Source organism: Oncorhynchus mykiss, chromosome 10, assembly GCF_057628025.1.
Source record: "Oncorhynchus mykiss isolate SJ-2025 chromosome 10, ASM5762802v1, whole genome shotgun sequence".
Taxonomy (NCBI): Eukaryota; Metazoa; Chordata; class Actinopteri; order Salmoniformes; family Salmonidae; genus Oncorhynchus; species Oncorhynchus mykiss.
The window spans coordinates 9,640,001-9,662,500 of NC_143031.1; the positions used below are offsets into that span (position 1 = coordinate 9,640,001).

The following is a 22,500-nucleotide window of genomic DNA, read 5'->3' on the forward strand; positions in this document are numbered from 1 at the left end:
TTTACAGACAGATTATTTCATAATTCACTATATCACAATTCCAGTGGATCAGAAGTTTACATACACTAAGTTGACTGTGCCTTTAAACAGCTTGGAAAATTCCAGAAAATGATGCTTTAGAAGTTTCTGATAGGCTAATTGACATCATTTGAGTCAATTGGAGGTGTACCTGTGGATGTCTTTCAAGGCCTACCTTCAAACTCAGTGCCTCTTTGCTTGACATCATGGGAAAATCAAATGAAGTCAGCCAAAACCTCAGAATAATTTTTTTAGACCTCCACAAGTCTGGTTCATCCTTGGGAGCATTTCGAAATGCCTGAAGATTCCACGTTCATCTGTACAAACAATAGTATGCAAGTATAAACACCATGGGACCACGCAGCCATCATACCGCTCAGGAAGGAGACGCATTCTGTCTCCTAGAGATGATGAACGTACTTTGGTGCGAAAGTGGAAATCAATCCCAGAACAACAGCAAAGGACCTTGTGAAGATGCTGGAGGAAGCAGGTACAAAAGTGTCTATATCCACAGTAAAACGAGTCCTATATCGACATAACCTGAAAGGCCGCTCAGCAAGGAAGAAGCCACTGCTCCAAAACTGCCATAAAATAGCCAGACTATTGTTTGCAACTGCACATGGGGACAAAGATCATACTTTTTGGAGAAATGTCCTCTGGTCTGATGAAACAAAAATAGAACTGTTTGGCCGTAATGACCATCATTATGTTTGGAGGAAGAAGGGGGAGGCTTGCAAGCCAAAGAACACCATCACAACCATGAAGCACGGGGGTGGCAGCATCATGTTGTGGGGGCGCTTTGCTGCAGGAGGGACTGGTGCACTTCACAAAATAGATGGCATCATGAGGCAGGAAAATTATGTGGATATATTGAAGCAACATCTCAAGACATCAGTCAGGAAGTTCAAGCTTGGTCGTAAATGGGTCTTCCAAATGGACAATGACCCCAAGCATACTTCCAATGTTGTGTCAAAATGGCTTAAGAACAGCAAAGTCAAGGCATTGGAGTGGCCATCACAAAGCCCTGACCTCAATCCTATAGAAATGTTGTGTCCAGAACCGAAAAAGCGTGTGCGAGCAAGGAGGCCTACAGACCTGATTCAGTTCCACCAGCTCAGTCAGGATGAATGGGCCAAAATTCACCCAACTTACTTGCGGAAGGCTACCCGAAACGTTTTACCCAAGTTAAACAATTTAAAGGCAATGCTACCAAATACTAATTGAGTGTATGTAAGCTTCTGACCCAATGGGAATGTCATGAAAGAAATAAAAGCTGAAATAAATCATTCTCTCCACTATTATTCTGACATTTCATATTCTTAAAATAAAGTGATTATCCTAACTGACTTAAGACAGGGAATTTTTACTAGCATTAAATGTCAGGAATTGTGAAAAACTGAGCTGAAATGTATTTGGCTACGGCTTCAACTGTATGTATATCTGTTGAAAATGCAGAGCAGTGCAACCCAGGACAAAACGTCAGTACAGTTGGTCCCTTTTTCATGGAGTCTTTCAAGGGCCTAGTTAGTATGTGCCAGAGCTGCACACATTGTGTTTTGTGCAGTAGCAGAAGACTTCAATGTTCTGTCTAAAATTGTCCAAAAGTCCTATTGACGATGACATTTGGAGGACATGGAACTAGAAGCAACCAGATTCTTAGTAAGAAATACTCAGGGAAACATTGTGATGTGGACATCTTCAATCCATACTGCTACAGTAGTTAGGCTGCTGTCCATATTGCATTTAGACATTTACAATGATCCAATGTATAGTGTCTCTAAAAAAAAAGTCTCATGCCAGCATTAGTACAGACTATCAAACGATATTGTCCAGGCTTATGACTGGTGCCCCACACAGTCATTACATAATTGTGTCAGGTGTTGCCCTGATTGAGCCATGCTCCACCTCTCCATTCCTACTCTGTCCATTGGCATGAACTGACTCCCTGGCCAGGGGAGAGACCAGGTGGACTCTGTTATTTCTGCTGGTGCTCTGGTAGACAGCCCCAGGGAGGGCTCTCATCTGGCCAGTGAAAGGGCTCCCAGGCAGAGACGTGCAGGGGGATGGGGAGTTGAGGTCAAACCCAGGCTCTAGGCGAGAGCCAGTCCCTTTGCTGACACAGTGAGGGCTGGGGTTGACGGAGGACAGGGTCTGCTGACTTCCGTTCAGGTAGGAGGTATTGGTGGAGCCCAGGCGAGAGGAACGTTGGTTGTAGTAGGCCCTCGAACCCTTCTGCTTCTTCTTCTGATGGCAGCGGCACTTGAGGATACGGATGAAGGCCTGCTTGAACTCTCGGCTGTAGCAGGGGTAGATGATGGGGTTCAGGCAGCTGTTGAAGTAGCCCAGCCAGAAGATCACCTTGAAGAACGTCTCCGAGGGACGCAGGTTGGCGTTGAACGACCCTGAGAGAGTACATGGTGAAAATAGGTTATCAATTGAGAGATATTATCGGAAAAACAAATGTTATTATGCATTACTTTTTTTTTAATGACACATGACTTTACATTTGAGAAATGATTACGCTGTGCTATGTACTGTTGTGGTGGATGTATCCAGAGACAATAATGTAAAGGGGAGGAACCATCTCTTCAATCCATTCATTTTGATGATCAATAGATGGCAGTATTCAATAGAACCTCACAGAAAGCCAACGTACCAGCAGCTATCCACCGGCATTCTCCTCTCACTCCGCACCGCTGATCGAGAGAGACGGAGAAAGGTGAAATATAAGCTTGCTTTCACCTTCCCAGACCTTTCAGATCAATGATCAGCAACGAAGGAGATGAGATGAGAAAACGTTTTAGGGAGTGCAGGGTGGGGGTCTTTATTCAACTCTTTAGTACAGACAAATTGTCTGTCTGCTGGTATTTTTGAAGCGTCCTATTTTTTTCCGATGGAGATTGGTGGGTGGACATTGGAGATTGGTGGGTCTCCAACGCTTACATTGATGGCTACACAGTGATTCCAATGACTACCATCTTGGTGCTGATTCTATTGTCTTGGCTGTTTCCTGTTTCGGATTGTCTTAGATGGAGAAAGATAAGGGTGACTCACTGACGGCACTCATCATTACTGTACTATGGTCTCCTTAACCACTGAGGTCAACTCTACCGACCTCACATCAGCCTTCACCGATTCTAAATAAGCTACTGAACCTTGAATGTTAAAACAATAAAAGCTGTAAAAACTGCAAATGTGGAAAAAGTTAAAGATAAGGCAGGATTTACAAGCAATCTCACATTCAATAAAGAAATCATTACAGTAAGCAATGCCACTACTGCGCTGGCACGAGATAGCATCAGTTTCAGAGAAGCACTTTCTGGAGTTTTATCTTTATCTTTACTGTCTCCAGCTCATAAACAAAGGTCACAGAGATCCGTCATCATTCCAAAGCCTTCCTAATTTTACAGGCGAACTAATCCCAGAGGCTTTCACTGCTGGGAGTCCACTGTTTTACTGCCCTTGCACTCCTCCCCTGTTGAACATCACATCCCCTTTTTTGGCCTTTTTGGACTCAGCATTGTGGGTACTCATCCACTTTGGTATGTCCTGCCACAGAAACCCTGGCTGTCACGTTATTGGATGAAAACCTGAAGAGAAAGATGTGGCATTCCATCCTGGTTCTCTCTTTAGACTCTGGGATGGAGAGATGTTTAACAAGAGTTATTACTGTGTTTTCTCACAATAGAACCATGGCTCTTAGAAACATCTAATTCAAGGACACATTTGTAATTTCTCAGCCTGGCCTGAGGAGAGACTGTGGTTACACTGTAGTCCTTTCCTGCAGTTAAATAACCTAGTGTCCCCATGGGTGTAATGTTATCAATAAAAACAATATTTTTTTTTTTTTTTTTTAAACGCCAGAAATCTGGTGTTTCTACGTCAAACGGTTTTGTTATATGCCAGTCTTCTGTGATGAATATCAAGTGTAATATTAGGATGCAAACTCAAAATTGAATACATTTCAACTCTATTTCTGACATGGTACAGGTGTCTTATTTTTTTAAGCCCTTAACTATGAATATTTTTTAATTTAACCTTTATTTAACCTTAATTTAACTAGGCAAGTCAGTTAAGAACAAATTCTTATTATCAACAACGGCCTATCCCGGCCAAACCCTGACCCGGAGAACGCTGGGCCAATTGTGCGCCTCCCTATGGGACTCCCAATCATGGCCAGTTGCGATACAGCCTGGAATTGAACCAGGGCCTGTAGTGAAGCCTCTAGCACTGAGATGCCTTCGACTGCTGCACCAATCAGGAGCCCAAATGAGTGTGAGGTGAAAACCTTTGTTTCAAAGTATATTTGTTTCAAACCAAGAAACACTGTGTGACCCTAATTTAGTCCACTGCAGTAATTAATGATGTGCTTCTGGCTGGGTTTGTTTTCCAGTAAAACGTGTGTACAGTTCTCCAGCACAGTTCCATACACTGTAACCTCCTCAGCCCCGAACCTCCCTAGTCACATGAAGCCAACAACCCACTATTCCGGGATTGGTGTCAACTCCATTTAAATTCTGCAAGTACACTAAAATTCCAATTCCAATTCTCTTCAATGCTTTTCAATGAGGGAAATTTGGAATTCGACTTTCGAATTGACTAGAATTGAAATAGAATTAACCCTGCACTATGTTCTGATAGTTCTCACTTGAGAATATTTAGGATGCTCCTCCGTGCCGTGCAACTGTGGAATCCAGGGCAACAAATCACAGCTCTCTGTCCAATTTCTCTGTCCACAGTCTATCTAACCCAGTGATTTAATCACTAATTCACCACTTAATCTACTGGCAACGTCTTTCACACATCCAGAAACCAGATGCTTCCGGCTTTCTTATCTACTAATTGACCGAGTCCTTCTCGACGGCTGCTTAACGCTGGCTGACTATCGAGCCAAACAAAGGAAGGTAGTTGATGTTGCTCTACAGACGGAGTAAACAACAAAGCAAGGACTGGTGAAATACATTAGACTCTAAAGAGAGACGGCAGTTAAATGTACAGTGCCTGTATGAGGTCTTTAGGGGCGGCAGGTAGCCTAGTGGTTGGAGCGTTGGAAGGTTGCAAGATCGAATCCCCGAGCTGACAAGGTACAAATCTGTCGTTCTGCCCCTGAACAAGGCAGTTAACCCACTGTTCCTAGGCCGTCATTGAAAATAAGAATTTGTTCTTAACTGACTTGCCTATTTAAATAAAGGTTTAAAAAAATGCAGTGCCCTGTGAGGCTGCAGGCTTTCAACACATCTCCTGGCTTCACCCTGAGTGCTGCTAACAGCATGTTCGAGGAACGGGGAGGAGAACTCAGGATAAAATGCAGCAAACACCTCAATCTATAATTGTTCCTGGACTCATTTCACAATCAGTCGCCATAGAAATAATCCCAAAAGGAATCTCTCAGTCCATGCCCTCTCCTGCCCATGTGGAGGCCATTAGAGGAACTGTATGTCCGTGCATTGATGGCACGAGAAAATAACTGCCATTTAAAAAAGTTTTAGACAGAAGCATTGACTACAGATTCAACCAGGAGCAGATAGTGTGTACAGGGAGGGGTTTATCTTTTGTTCTGGTTTTGGTTGCTTTTCTAAGACACACTTGACTATGATAGAGTAGGCTATGAATGACCCTGAGATCTACCTGGGAACTAAATACCCTCGGACCCCTCCTCACACACCTACGAATGGACGAAAGCATGGAGTCAAAGATCTTGTCCAAAGCCATATTTAAAGAGGGCCTAAGAGGTATGCTAGTCAGTGGGGCCCTACCGTACGAAGGCCCTGGCGTTCCAACTGCATTACTCTAGAACAGGTATTCACAAACTAGGGTATGTGCAATGCTGTCTGGGGTATGCCAAGTAAAAATGTGATTCACATTTAAAAAATAAAAATAATACAATTTGGGTGAGTTTTTTTCCTCTCGCCTGAGTAGCCTCGTTTCACTGCCAAAAAATGTCAAATACAGGTAGCCTAGTCGAATAATTTAAGTCCAATCACATTAACCGTTATTCTCTCGCGGGAAACATTTACGAACGAAACATGACAATTTGAAAAATAAGACGGGGAGTTTTTTGAGCGAGAATTAAGACGACTTTCGAGTAGTAAGACGTAGAAGTATAAAAGCAACAGATACCTTTAATAAGAAGGGGCTAGAAGAGTCTTATATGGTGAGCTACCGAGTGGCTGGGGCAGGCAAGCCCCATACTATTGTGGAGGACTTAATTCTTCCTGCTGCCGCGGATATGGGCTGGGACAATGCTGGGGGATAAGGCCAAAAAAACTAATCAGACAATGTCTTCAACAAACAACACAACGCATCAGTGACATGGCAAAAGATGTTTTGAAACAATTACTGCTGCGAAATACAAGTCAGTGAATTATATGCGTTACAGATGGATGAGTCAACAGGGCCTGGCACAGCTCCTGGTAAATGTCCGTTAGGTTTATGGGGGGTCAATTAAGGAAGACATCCTCTTCTGCAAATCACCGGAAACCAGGCCAACAGGAGAGGATATTTTTAAAGTACTGGACAGATTTGTGACATCAGATGGACTTCGGTGGTCAAGATGTGTTGGTACAGTGCCTTGCGAAAGTATTCGGCCCCCTTGAACTTTGCGACCTTTTGCCACATTTCAGGCTTCAAACATAAAGATATAAAACTGTATTTTTTTGTGAAGAATCAACAACAAGTGGGACACAATCATGAAGTGGAACGACATTTATTGGATATTTCAAACTTTTTTAACAAATCAAAAACTGAAAAATTGGGCGTGCAAAATTATTCAGCCCCTTTACTTTCAGTGCAGCAAACTCTCCAGAAGTTGTATGAGGATCTCTGAATGATCCAATGTTGACCTAAATGACTAATGATGATAAATACAATCCACCTGTGTGTAATCAAGTCTCCGTATAAATGCACCTGCACTGTGATAGTCTCAGAGGTCCGTTAAAAGCGCAGAGAGCATCATGAAGAACAAGGAACACACCAGGCAGGTCCGAGATACTGTTGTGAAGAAGTTTAAAGCCGGATTTTGATACAAAAAGATTTCCCAAGCTTTAAACATCCCAAGGAGCACTGTGCAAGCGATAATATTGAAATGGAAGGAGTATCAGACCACTGCAAATCTACCAAGACCTGGCCGTCCCTCTAAACTTTCAGCTCATACAAGGAGAAGACTGATCAGAGATGCAGCCAAGAGGCCCATGATCACTCTGGATGAACGCAGAGATCTACAGCTGAGGTGGGAGACTCTGTCCATAGGAAAACAATCAGTTGTATATTGCACAAATCTGGCCTTTATGGAAGAGTGGCAAGAAGAAAGCCATTTCTTAAAGATATCCATAAAAAGTGTCGTTTAAAGTTTGCCACAAGCCACCCGGGAGACACACCAAACATGTGGAAGAAGGTGCTCTGGTCAGATGAAACCAAAATTGAACTTTTTGGCAACAATGCAAAACGTTATGTTTGGCGTAAAAGCAACACAGCTGAACACACCATCCCCACTGTCAAACATGGTGGTGGCAGCATCATGGTTTGGGCCTGCTTTTCTTCAGCAGGGACAGGGAAGATGGTTAAAATTGATGGGAAGATGGATGGCGCCAAATACAGGACCATTCTGGAAGAAAACCTGATGGAGTCTGCAAAAGACCTGAGACTGGGACGGAGATTTGTCTTCCAACAAGACAATGATCCAAAACATAAAGCAAAATCTACAATGGAATGGTTCAAAAATAAACATATCCAGGTGTTAGAATGGCCAAGTCAAAGTCCAGACCTGAATCCAATCGAGAATCTGTGGAAAGAACTGAAAACTGCTGTTCACAAATGCTCTCCATCCAACCTCACTGAGCTCGAGCTGTTTTGCAAGGAGGAATGGGAAAACATTTCAGTCTCTCGATGTGCAAAACTGATAGAGACATACCCCAAGCGACTTACAGCTGTAATCGCAGCAAAAGGTGGCGCTACAAAGTATTAACTTAAGGGGGCTGAATAATTTTGCACGCCCAATTTTTCAGTTTTTGATTTGTTAAAAAAGTTTGAAATATCCAATAAATGTCGTTCCACTTCATGATTGTGTCCCACTTGTTGTTGATTCTTCAAAAAAATACAGTTTTATAGCTTTATGTTTGAAGCCTGAAATGTGGCAAAAGGTCGCAAAGTTCAAGGGGGCCGAATACTTTCGCAAGGCACTGTATCTATACTGAAGGCGCAAAGCCATGACAGGGAGACATAGTGGAGTGGTAACGCACGTGCAAGCAGTTGCTCCAAACGCAACATGGGTACACTGCAGCATCCACCGAGAGGTTCTTGCTGCCAAGGGAATGCCTGACAGCTTGAAAGATGTTTTGGACACTACAGTGAAAATGGTTAACTTTGTTAAAGCAAGGCCCCTGAACTCTCGTGTATTTTCTACATTATGCAATGATAGTTTCTCACACAACTGGCCTATCTGGGTGATGTTTTTTTCTCACCTGAATGATCTGAATCTAGGATTACAGGAACTCTCTGAAACTATATTCAATGTGGAATATTGTCTGCATTAACAAGGACAACACACAGGTATTTCCATCATAGCCTCATAGCTTTAAATATGATTTTTTGTGTGCAAATGAACTCAAGCTTACGGACAATGTCAAATGTGATATAGCGAAGCACCTGAGTGAGTTGGGTGTGCAATTACGCAGGTACTTTCCCGAAACAGGCATCACAAACAACTGGATTCGTTGCCTCTAGTCCACTTACCGATATCTGAACAAGAGAGCCTCATCGAAATTGCAACAAGCGGTTCTGTGAAAATTGAATTTAAATCAGAAGCCACTGCCAGATTTCTGGATAGGGCTGCGTTCAGAGTAGCCTGCCTTGGCAAATCGCGCTGTTAGGACACTGATGCCCTTTGCAACCATGTACCTATTTGAGAGTGGATTCTCGGCCCTCACTAGCATGAAAACTAAATAGACTGTGTGGAGAAGTTATTTAAGACTGAGACTCTCTCCAATACAACCCAACATGGCATTGTTATATTTATCCTTTCAAGCACACCCTTCTCATTAACCTGTGGTGAGTTATTCACAGTTTTTTGATGAACCAATAAGCTGTTATATGTAAGATGGCTAAATAAAGAGCAAAATTATTATATTATTATTTGTGCCCTGGTCATATAAGAGCTCTTTGTCACTTCCCACGAGCCGGGTTGTAACAAAAACTCACACTCATTCTTCTGTTTAATAAATGTATCGTATAGTGTGTGTGTGGCAGGCTTACAATGATGGCAAAAAAACAACATTTGAGAGTACAGCTGGAGGCTGAATGTTTGAAGGTGTACGGGACTATACAACGTTTGGGAACCACTGATCTAGAAGCATAAGGGACCCATCACCATTATATCACGCTCAAATTAAAAAAAGAACCCTTATTGAACCCTTTTTTCTAAGAGGTTATATATTCAACTTGTAACCTTGACAAAACAGTAAATATTGGTTACATAACATGGAAAGCGACAATCGAAGAGCAATATCTTTAGTATGTAATATTTCGGTTCATCTGGTGAGTTTGGTGATGAAAAAAGCAAAAAAACTCTCAACTTCTATCCTGATTACCATCATCTGTGTTTGTTTGAACAGATGTTGTTTCCTGTTTTCCCCACAAAATGATCCTTCTATTGTTCACCACCTCCGCACGAGGACAAGGTGTAAGATACAGGCATACTAGATCACAGAGCACCATTGTTTGTGGTAATTACATTATGTTGGGTGATACAAACAAAACATGCCTTCGTTGGGTCAGTGCAGACAGCTTGAGAATTGCCTAGTTTATACTGGCAGTGAAAAGTGGCGCTATCGTCAAACACAATCTGCAAAGGCTTTCAAAGAGATCATTTAAAAATCCTGCCAGTTGCAATAGTCTGTCGAATGTGGACACCAAGAATATTTGACAAAGCTATTTTGATCCAATTTGTCTGAGAGAATGGCTACACAGTAAGTTAACGACTAAAAACATATGAGTGACTGCTTTGTAAGGACCCAATCATTTCCAAATGAAAACACCATATATGCCAATTATTACAGTTTATATCTTGGGTTTTATAATTGAGATAATAACTATTCTCAATCTCTATACCTCAAGTAAATAAGAATTGAATATAATGTTCTGTAGATTATATATTCACTGATATACTGGTAGTCTGAAAGCATTGTGAGGGCAGAGAAAGCAAAGACGGAGCTATTCAGGGCTTATTGTTGCTCCCAGAATACATAACACGTATATCAAACATCCTATTCCAAAACCCCGATAGGAGGGGGAAATTACAACCAGCGTCAGGAAAGCTGTAATCCTTCAAACCAATGACATTTTTATTATCTTAAAATGTCCCTGAGCCTCTCGGGGGGAGGGTCCAACAGGGTTCCTATAGCGTATGGTACACACAAAGACACGGACAAACGGCAGACTAATTAGGTTACTACCCAAAGGCATTGTCTTAATTTTGCAACATCAATTTACTCTGTGTGAATCTTCACTGGCTGTCACCACCTCTACACATTGCTTCCACTTCCATGGTGTGGCCAGGCTAGGTGACTGCTGTGCCTCAATGCATATACGTCTCCGTCTCTGTCACCCACACAGCCTTATGGTCCTAAAGGGAGCCTCGATTGGACATTAACACTGGGTAATGTTAGCAGTTCCAAATAACCTGCTTATCGCCACAACACTGACCATTTCTGTCATCTCAAGCATGGTGGGGACTGATCAATATCAAGCTTGAAAAAGGAGAATTCAGGATTTATTTATGTGATGAACAAACTGGTTTATTAAAAACACAAAATAATGAGTATAATCAACAATTGGTCATATTTGATGTGTTTTGTAGCTATAGTCTCCTGCCTAGTGCTATTGATATTTTTTGTAGCTATTTATATAGTCTCCTGCCTAGTGATATAGGGCTATTGATGTGTTTTGTAGCTATTTATATAGACTCCTGCCTAGTGATATAGGGCTATTGATGTGTTTTTGTAGCTATGTATATAGTCTCCTGCCTAGTGATATAGGGCTATTGATGTGTTTCGTAGCTATTTATATAGTCTCCTGCCTAGTGATATAGGGCTATTGATGTGTTTTTGTAGCTATAGTCTCCTGCCTAGTGATATAGGGCTATTGATGTGTTTTGTAGCTATTTATATAGTCTCCTGCCTAGTGATATAGGGCTATTGATGTTTTTTGTAGCTATAGTCTCCTGCCTAGTGATATAGGGCTATTGATGTGTTTTTGTAGCTATTTATATAGACTCCTGCCTAGTGATATAGTGCTATTGATGTGTTTTGTAGCTATAGTCTCCTGCCTAGTGATATAGGGCTATTGATGTGTTTTGTAGCTATAGTCTCCTGCCTAGTGATATAGGGCTATTGATGTGTTTTGTAGCTATAGTCTCCTGCCTAGTACTATTGATGTGTTTTTGTAGCTATGTATATAGTCTCCTGCCTAGTGATATAGTGCTATTGATGTGTTTTGTAGCTATTTATATAGACTCCTGCCTAGTGATATAGGGCTATTGATGTTTTTTGTAGCTATAGTCTCCTGCCTAGTGATTTGGGCTATTGATGTGTTTTTGTAGCTATTTATATAGTCTCCTGCCTAGTGCTATTGATATTTTTTGTAGCTATTTATATAGACTCCTGCCTAGTGCTATTGATGTGTTTTTGTAGCTATTTATATAGACTCCTGCCTAGTGCTATTGATATTTTTTGTAGCTATTTATATAGACTCCTGCCTAGTGCTATTGATGTGTTTTTGTAGCTATAGTCTCCTGCCTGGTGATACAGGGCTATTGATGTGTTTTTGTAGCTATTTATAGTCTCCTGCCTGGTGATATAGGGCTATTGATGTGTTTTGTAGCTATAGTCTCCTGCCTGGTGATATAGGGCTATTGATGTGTTTTTGTAGCTATTTATATAGTCTCCTGCCTGGTGATATAGGGCTATTGATGTGTTTTGTAGCTATAGTCTCCTGCCTAGTGATATAGGGCTATTGATGTGTTTTTGTAGCTATTTATATAGTCTCCTGCCTAGTGATATAGGGCTATTGATGTGTTTTTGTAGCTATTTATATAGTCTCCTGCCTAGTGATATAGGGCTATTGATATTTTTTGTAGCTATTTATATAGACTCCTGCCTAGTGATATAGGGCTATTGATATTTTTTGTAGCTATTTATATAGACTCCTGCCTAGTGATATAGGGCTATTGATGTGTTTTGTAGCTATAGTCTCCTGCCTAGTGCTATTGATATTTTTTGTAGCTATTTATATAGTCTCCTGCCTAGTGCTATTGATATTTTTTGTAGCTATTTATATAGACTCCTGCTTAGTGCTATTGATGTGTTTTGTAGCTATTTATATAGTCTCCTGCCTGGTGATATAGGGCTATTGATGTGTTTTGTAGCTATTTATATAGTCTCCTGCCTGGTGATATAGTGCTATTGATGTGTTTTTGTAGCTATTTATATAGTCTCCTGCCTGGTGATATAGGGCTATTGATGTGTTTTGTAGCTATAGTCTCCTGCCTAGTGCTATTGATATTTTTTGTAGCTATGTATATAGTCTCCTGCCTAGTGATATAGGGCTATTGATGTTTTTTTTGTAGCTATTTATATAGTCTCCTGCCTAGTGATATAGGGCTATTGATGTTTTTTGTAGCTATAGTCTCCTGCCTGGTGATATAGGGCTATTGATGTTTTTTTGTAGCTATTTATATAGTCTCCTGCCTAGTGATATAGGGCTATTGATGTGTTTTTGTAGCTATTTATATAGTCTCCTGCCTGGTGATATAGGGCTATTGATGTTTTTTTGTAGCTATTTATATAGACTCCTGCCTAGTGATATAGGGCTATTGATGTGTTTTTGTAGCTATTTATATAGTCTCCTGCCTAGTGATATAGGGCTATTGATGTGTTTTTGTAGCTATTTATATAGACTCCTGCCTAGTGATATAGGGCTATTGATGTGTTTTGTAGCTATTTATATAGACTCCTGCCTAGTGATATAGTGCTATTGATGTGTTTTTGTAGCTATAGTCTCCTGCCTAGTGATATAGGGCTATTGATGTGTTTTTGTAGCTATTTATATAGTCTCCTGCCTGGTGATATAGGGCTATTGATGTGTTTTGTAGCTATAGTCTCCTGCCTAGTGCTATTGATATTTTTTGTAGCTATTTATATAGACTCCTGCCTAGTGCTATTGATGTGTTTTTGTAGCTATTTATATAGTCTCCTGCCTGGTGCTATTGATATTTTTTGTAGCTATTTATATAGACTCCTGCCTAGTGCTATTGATGTGTTTTTGTAGCTATAGTCTCCTGCCTGGTGATACAGGGCTATTGATGTGTTTTTGTAGCTATTTATAGTCTCCTGCCTGGTGATATAGGGCTATTGATGTGTTTTGTAGCTATAGTCTCCTGCCTGGTGATATAGGGCTATTGATGTGTTTTGTAGCTATAGTCTCCTGCCTGGTGATATAGGGCTATTGATGTGTTTTGTAGCTATAGTCTCCTGCCTAGTGCTATTGATATTTTTTGTAGCTATGTATATAGTCTCCTGCCTAGTGATATAGGGCTATTGATGTTTTTTTGTAGCTATTTATATAGTCTCCTGCCTAGTGATATAGGGCTATTGATGTGTTTTTGTAGCTATTTATATAGTCTCCTGCCTAGTGATTTGGGCTATTGATGTTTTTTTTGTAGCTATTTATATAGTCTCCTGCCTGGTGATATAGGGCTATTGATGTGTTTTTGTAGCTATTTATATAGTCTCCTGCCTAGTGATTTGGGCTATTGATGTTTTTTTTGTAGCTATTTATATAGTCTCCTGCCTGGTGATATAGGGCTATTGATGTGTTTTTGTAGCTATTTATATAGTCTCCTGCCTGGTGATATAGGGCTATTGATGTGTTTTTGTAGCTATAGTCTCCTGCCTAGTGATTTGGGCTATTGATGTGTTTTTGTAGCTATTTATATAGTCTCCTGCCTGGTGATATAGTGCTATTGATGTGTTTTGTAGCTATTTATATAGACTCCTGCCTAGTGATATAGTGCTATTGATGTGTTTTTGTAGCTATAGTCTCCTGCCTAGTGATATAGGGCTATTGATGTGTTTTTGTAGCTATTTATATAGTCTCCTGCCTAGGGATATAGGGCTATTGATGTGTTTTTGTAGCTATAGTCTCCTGCCTAGTGATATAGGGCTATTGATGTGTTTTTGTAGCTATTTATATAGTCTCCTGCCTAGTGATATAGGGCTATTGATGTGTTTTTGTAGCTATAGTCTCCTGCCTAGTGATATAGGGCTATTGATGTGTTTTTGTAGCTATTTATATAGTCTCCTGCCTGGTGCTATAGGGCTATTGATGTGTTTTTGTAGCTATTTATATAGTCTCCTGCCTAGTGATATAGGGCTATTGATGTTTTTTGTAGCTATAGTCTCCTGCCTAGGGATATAGGGCTATTGATGTTTTTTTGTAGCTATAGTCTCCTGCCTAGTGATATAGGGCTATTGATGTTTTTTTGTAGCTATTTATATAGTCTCCTGCCTAGGGATATAGGGCTATTGATGTTTTTTGTAGCTATAGTCTCCTGCCTAGTGATATAGGGCTATTGATGTTTTTTTGTAGCTATTTATATAGTCTCCTGCCTAGGGATGTAGGGCTATTGATGCTTTTTGAAGCTATAGTCTCCTGCCTAGTGCTATTGATATTTTTTGTAGCTATTTATATAGACTCCTGCCTAGGGATATAGGGCTATTGATGTTTTTTGTAGCTATAGTCTCCTGCCTAGTGATATAGGGCTATTGATGTGTTTTTGTAGCTATTTATATAGTCTCCTGCCTAGGGATATAGGGCTATTGATGTGTTTTTGTAGCTATTTATATAGTCTCCTGCCTAGTGGTATAGGGCTATTGATGTTTTTGCTTTAGTGCTTTATTTGTAATCAAATTAGGTTTTGCTGAAGCAGCAGCTATTCATCCGGCGGTCATCACAAAAACATAAAACATGACGAGTAGCAGAAACTCTCATGCACCGATAGACAAGAACAGTCACACACATGTAAAATACAATATATACAAACAGTACAACTAAAGGATAATGTATGTGTAGATTGTGTGTTTTAGAATGTGACAGTGTGTCTGGTTGTGTGTATGTATGTCATTTCTTTACAAAATGTAAATGAAAAATTGCCCGTTTCTGGTGCCACTGACTAGAAAATATGCTCTATACTGTTGGCATACTGTATGTGAAAAAAATGATTATGTGTGTGTGTGTGTGTGTGTGTGTGTGTGTCAGAGAGAGGGAGAGAGGGAGGGAGAAAGTGTTTTTGTCTGTGTGTATATCTGCTTGAGTGCTTAAGTGTTTATACAGTGCATTCGGGAAAGTACTCAGACCCCTTGACTTTTTCCACATTTTGTTAGGTTACAGCTTTTTTCTAAAATGGATTCAGATTCATTTTTTTCCTCGACAATGTACACACAATACTCCATAACGACAGAGTGAAAACAGGTTGTGAATTTGTTTGCTAATTTACAACATAAAATTTAAAAAATAACTTATTTAGGTATTCAGACCCTTTGCTATGAGACTCGAAATTGAGCTCAGTTGCATTCTGTTTCCATTGATCATCCCTGAGATGTATCTACAACTTGATTGGAGTCCACCTGTCGTAAATTGAATTGATTGGACATGATTTGGAAAGGCACAAACCTGACTATATAAGGTCCCACAGTTGACAGGGTATGTCAAAGCAAAACAAAACTATGAGGTCGAAGGAATTGAGCTCAGAGACAGGATTGTGTCGAGGCACAGATCTGGAAAAAGGTACCAAACCATTTCTGAAGCATTGAAGGTCCCAAAGAACACAGTGGCCTCCATCATTTTTAAATGGAAGAAGTTTGGAACCACCAAGACTCTTCCTAGAGCTGGCTGCTCGGCCAAACTGAGCAATCTGGGGAGAAGGGCCTTGGTCAGAGAGGTGACCAAGAACCCGATGGTCACTCTGACAAAGCTCCAGAGTTCCTCTGTGGACAACGACCCTAAGCACACAGCCATGATAACACAGGAGTGGCTTCAGGACAAGTCTCTGAATGTCCTTGAGGGGCTCAGCCAGAGCCCAGACTTGAACCTAATCGAACATCTCTGGAGAGACCTGAAAATAGCTGTGCAGCGACGCTCCCCATCCAACCTGACAGAGCCTGAGAGGATCTGCAGAGAAGAATGGGAGAAACTCCCCAAATACAGGTGTGCCAAGCTTGTAGTGTCGCACACAAGAGGACTCTATGCTGTCATCGCTGCCAAAGGTGCTTCAACAAAATACTGAGGAAAGGGTCTGAATACTTACGTAAATGTCATATTTCAGGTTAAAAAAAATGTTTGCCAACATTTCTAAAAACCTGTTTTTGCTTTGTCATTATAGGGTATTGTTTGTAGATTGATGAGGGGAAAAAACATTGAATCCATTTTAGAACAAGGCTGTAATGTAATAAAATGTGGAAAAAGTCACGGGGTCTGAATACTTTCCAAATGCGCTGTATACTTGCATTGGAGGACACTAGCAGAGAATAGGCTGTTCGGTTAGATGCTGTCCTGTCATGTCACACACACACACGCACGCAAACATACGCACACGTTCAAGGTTTATTTGAAAAACAACATGTATGCGTGCAGTGTCATATCTATCTAACAGGTATGTGGATCAATTTAACCCAATAGAACTAGTGAGAAATTGGGACACAAGTTTGCAACAAACAAAAAAAACTCCAAACCTACCGATGGGCAGCACGAGGAAGAATGGCAGCCAGCAGAGAATAAACATGCCTACCACCACACCCAGAGTTTTAGCAGCTTTCTTCTCTCGGGAGAACTTGAGCAGTTTAACCGTTAGCGTGCTCCGCGCCTGGCCTTTGCCCGTGACGCCGTATTCTTGCAGCTGTGCGTTTTTGCAGTGGATCCTGAGCGTGAGCTCATTCGAGTCCATGCGTTCTTTCATGACCCCCGCCTCCAAGTTCTTAGTTGTCCGTTTGGCAACTACATAAACCTGGCAGTACATGCACAGGATGACAGCCAGAGGTATGTAAAATGAACCCAGGGAGGAGAAGAGTGCGTAAAAGGGCTCTTCGGTGATGGGGCAAACGGTGTCATCATTTGAGGGTGGTTGTTTCCACCCTAGTAGAGGTCCGATTGAGATGACAGTGGCGAGAACCCACACACCGAGCATGGCCAAAATGGCTCTTTTCTCCGTTACTATACAGGGGTACTGCAGTGGGTAGCGCACGCCTATATAACGGTCTATGGATATTGCGCACAGGCTCATGATGGAGGCCGTGCAACATAACACGTCCACTGCTGCCCAGATGTCACAGAAGATCCTCCCGAATACCCAGTAGTCGAGAATCTCCAGTGTTGCGGACACGGGCAGAACTGTGGTACCCAGTAACAGGTCTGCAATTGCTAGGTTGATAATGAAATAGTTCGTTGGGATACGCAGGTGTCTGTTGCACACAACGGAAAGTATTACGAGTATGTTGCCCACGATTGCGAACAAAATGAAAGCGCCCAGAACCATACCAACGGACACGGCTCGGGTAAGGTCCAGAGGATTCGTGTCTGTGTAATTCGCTGTGGTCAAATTTGACTTATTTGCAGACAACGGTCCTGGTGTCTCTGCGTACAGCTCAGAGGACCCGTTACTCCAGAAGTTGGCATCATTAGCAGTATCAAAACTCATGTTGATGACCCAGTTCCTCCATACCAGATAAGTGTAAATCCATGGATCAACACAGACACATTGTTAATTTTGTTAAATCACCAGTATTCTTCATTTCAAGTGGCTTTGGAAATTAAAACAATTACTAAGAATGAGCGCAAAACTGATCGAAAAAGCGCAATGACCTTCTATGGTGTGGTTCCATAATCCCCTGATGTTTCCCGGAAAATTTAAATTTCATAACACAAGATTATATCACTTTAACCAGCTGCTGCAGTCGTCGTGACTGTCGCCTCTCACTCCGTTCCCTCCTCTCTACTCTGCAGCGTTGCCACCGTGGTGATACAAGCTGTCTAAACGCAGCAACACCACCAACTGACCCCTCCCGCATCCATGTTCACAATATGCAACCTTTCCTCCCCTTTATTCACTGACCTAAACATATTGGCACTGGAAGTCATCTGACAATGCTCTCACAAAATTGTTTCCAGGACTTACCAATACGGGAATCCTGAAACTGAGAAGCACATGGCTATATCAACCAATAATTTAAATCACAGGCATATGCAATAGCATGTGCCATCAACACGCCAATTATTATATGATCTATCTATGGTGCTTTCAAGACAAGTGGGAGGTCGGAGATTTCCAAGTTCCCAGTTGTTTTGAATGCTGCATTAAAACTCTACGCAGTATGTGTCAAGGCCAGCGCAACAACAACAATAAATTGTTGCATTGCTATAGTAAGGACTACAAATCAAATCACTAACCTGAAGGCCTACTGGTGATTACACATATGATATACAGTGAGTGTACAAAACATTAGGAAGACCTTCCTAATATTGAGTTGCACCCTATTTTACCCTACCTTACTTTACAAGGTGTTGAAAGCGTTCCACAGGGATGCTGGCCCATATTGTCTCCAAATGCTTCCCACAGTTGTGTGAAGTTGGCTGGATGTCCTTTGGGTGGTGGACCATTCTTAACACACATACAAACTGTTGAGCGTTAAAAACACAGCGGTTCTTGACACAAACCATTGCGCCTGTCACCTACTATCATACCCTGTGTAAAGGCACTTAAATCTGTTGTTTTGCCCATTCACCCTTTGAATGGCACACACACACACAATCATGTCTCAATTGTCCCAAGGCTTAAAAAATCCTTCTTTAATCTGTCTCCTCCTCTTCTGATTGAAGGGGATTTAACAAGTGACATCAATAAGGGATGATAGCTTTCACCTGGATTCACCTGATTTCACCAGTTTATGTCATGGAAAGAGCAGCAGTTCCTAATGTTTTCTACACTCAGTGTAGTCATTGTCTCATAATTAGGCTACAATCTACACAAACTTAATGCACAATTGATTGTGATTACATAAGTTAGACTACACTTTGGATATTTTTTAGGGACCATCACGCACAGCCTACACCTGAAAGTTAGACTTTAATAATCATTCAAACTACTTTCTGTTTAGTGTTGGGGAATCTACTCTGAAAATATACATTTACTAAGCTACCAACTACTTCACACTGGAATAATTAAAGCTACACTAAAGCTAACCTTAATGAGAAAAATATTGTTTACTTAACTTAAGCTACTAATTATTTCACTAAATCCAAAACTACTGTGTGATACATTATATCTACATCTGACATGTCATAGACTACAAATTGCAAGAACAGATCACTCTGAAGTCAGATGTTAACAGCAAGAACAGATCACTCTGGAGTCAGATGTTAACAGCAAGAACAGTGCACGCTGGAGTCAGATGTTAACAGCAAGAACAGATCACTCTGGAGTCAGATGTTAACAGCAAGAACAGTGCACTCTGAAGTCAGATGTTAACAGCAAGAACAGATCACACTGGAGTCAGATGCTAACAGCAAGAACAGATCATTCTGGAGTCAGATGTTAACAGCAAGAACAGATCACTCTGGAGTCAAATGTTAACAGCAAGAATAGATCACTCTGGAGTCTGATGTTAACAGCAAGAACAGATCACTCTGGAGTCAGATGTTAATTGCAAGAACAGATCACTCTGGAGTCAGATGTTAACAGCAAGAACAGATCACTCTGGAGTCTGATGTTAACAGCAAGAACAGATCACTCTGGAGTCAGATGTTAATTGCAAGAACAGATCACTCTGGAGTCAGATGTTAACAGCAAGAACAGATCACTCTGGAGTCAGATGTTAACAGCAAGAACAGATCACTCTGGAGTCAGATGTTAACAGCAAGAACAGATCACACTGGAGTCAGATGTTAACAGCAATAACAGATCACTCTGGAGTCAAATGTTAACAGCAAGAACAGATCACACTGGAGTCAGATGTTAACAGCAAGAACAGATCATTCTGGAGTCAGATGTTAACAGCAAGAACAGATCACTCTGGAGTCAGATGTTAACAGCAAGAACAGATCACTCTGGTGTCAGATGTTAATAGCAAGAACAGATCGCTCGGAAGTCAGATGTTAACAGCAAGAACAGATCACTCTGGAGTCAGATGTTAACAGCAAGAACAGATCACTCTGGAGTCAGATGTTAACAGCAAGAACAGATCACTCTGGAGTCAGATGTTAACAGCAAGAACAGATCATTCTGGAGTCAGATGTTAACAGCAAGAACAGATCACGCTGGAGTCAGATGTTAACAGCAAGAACAGATCACTCTGGAGTCAGTGGTTAACAGCAAGAACAGATCACTCTGGAGTCAGATGTTAACAGCAAGAACAGATCACACTGGAGTCAGATGTTAACAGCAAGAACAGATCACACTGGAGTCAGATATTAATTTCAAGAACAGATCACTCTGTAGTCAGATGTTAACAGCAAGAACAGATCACACTGGAGTCAGATATTAATTTCAAGAACAGATCACTCTGTAGTCAGATGTTAACAGCAAGAACAGATCACACTGGAGTCAGATATTAATTTCAAGAACAGATCACTCTGTAGTCAGATGTTAACAGCAAGAACAGATCACACTGGAGTCAGATATTAATTTCAAGAACAGATCACTCTGTAGTCAGATGTTAACAGCAAGAACAGATCACACTGGAGTCAGATATTAATTTCAAGAACAGATCACTCTGTAGTCAGATGTTAACAGCAAGAACACATCACACTGGAGTCAGATATTAATTTCAAGAACAGATCACTCTGTAGTCAGATGTTAACAGCAAGAACAGATCACACTGGAGTCAGATATTAATTTCAAGAACAGATCACTCTGTAGTCAGATGTTAACAGCAATAACAGATCACTCTGTAGTCAGATGTTAACAGCAATAACAGATCACTCTGTAGTCAGATGTTAACAGCAAGAACAGATCACTCTGTAGTCAGATGTTAACAGCAAGAACAGATCACACTGGAGTCAGATATTAATTTCAATAACAGATCACTCTGTAGTCAGATGTTAACAGCAATAACAGATCACTCTGTAGTCAGATGTTAACAGCAAGAACAGATCACACTGGAGTCAGATATTAATTTCAAGAACAGATCACTCTGTAGTCAGATGTTAACAGCAATAACAGATCACTCTGTAGTCAGATGTTAACAGCAAGAACAGATCACTCTGTAGTCAGATGTTAACAGCAATAACAGATCACTCTGTAGTCAGATGTTAACAGCAATAACAGATCACTCTGTAGTCAGATGTTAACAGCAAGAACAGATCACTCTGTAGTCAGATGTTAACAGAAATAACAGATCACTCTGTAGTCAGATGTTAACAGAAATAACAGATCACTCTGTAGTCAGATGTTAACAGCAATAACAGATCACTCTGTAGTCAGATGTTAACAGCAAGAACAGATCACTCTGTAGTCAGATGTTAACAGAAATAACAGATCACTCTGTAGTCAGATGTTAACAGAAATAACAGATCACTCTGTAGTCAGATGTTAACAGCAAGAACAGATCACTCTGTAGTCAGATGTTAACAGCAATAACAGATCACTCTGTAGTCAGATGTTAACAGCAATAACAGATCACTCTGTAGTCAGTGGTTAACAGCAATAACAGATCACTCTGGAGTCAGATGTTAACAGCAAGAACAGATCACACTGGAGTCAGATGTTAACAGCAATAACAGATCACTCTGTAGTCAGTGGTTAACAGCAATAACAGATCACTCTGTAGTCAGATGTTAACAGCAATAACAGATCACTCTGTAGTCAGATGTTAACAGCAATAACAGATCACTCTGTAGTCAGATGTTAACAGCAATAACAGATCACTCTGTAGTCAGATGTTAACAGAAATAACAGATCACTCTGTAGTCAGATGTTAACAGCAATAACAGATCACTCTGTAGTCAGATGTTAACAGCAATAACAGATCACTCTGGAGTCAGTGGTTAACAGCAATAACAGATCACTCTGTAGTCAGATGTTAACAGAATGTGCAATCTAGTTTATTAAACACAAACACAGTTTCAGGCGAGAATCGGGTAGATCTGACGCTACATAGAACACAGTAGCAGTTCACTTACTGTATTATTATAATTGTAATATTCATTTCTTAGTTTTGTTATTTTATATGATTTGTTTGTGGCCATGCTGTTTCATATTATAGAAAAAAAAATACATTCAGAAAGGCACATCATAGGTAAACCAAGCATCACACAAAATAGGAGTTACATGTAAAAATGCAGGCCCCTTGTGGAAATTAGGCAAATTGCAACATCGCTTAGTCTGAATTCAAACAAATCTCCCCCTCCCTTCCTCAACCAATACAATAGATTACAACACCA

General features: G+C 40.8%; 1 protein-coding gene across 1 annotated transcript in view; it reads right to left on the bottom strand.

Annotated features, from left to right (window-relative positions):
- Positions 1–18,117, bottom strand: part of LOC110533391 (alpha-1A adrenergic receptor) — an 18,290-nt gene extending 173 nt beyond the window's left edge. Inside the window, exons 1-2 of the mRNA XM_021617538.3 lie at positions 16,804–18,117; positions 1–2,420 (exon numbers count right to left, since the gene is read on the bottom strand). The exon at positions 1–2,420 is cut by the window's left edge and continues 173 nt beyond it. Coding sequence (XP_021473213.3) covers positions 1,879–2,420; positions 16,804–17,761 — 1,500 coding nt within the window. The 5' untranslated portion in view covers positions 17,762–18,117 and the 3' untranslated portion in view covers positions 1–1,878. The remainder of the gene's footprint in view (positions 2,421–16,803) is intronic.
- Between the last annotated feature and the right edge of the window lie 4,383 nt (positions 18,118–22,500).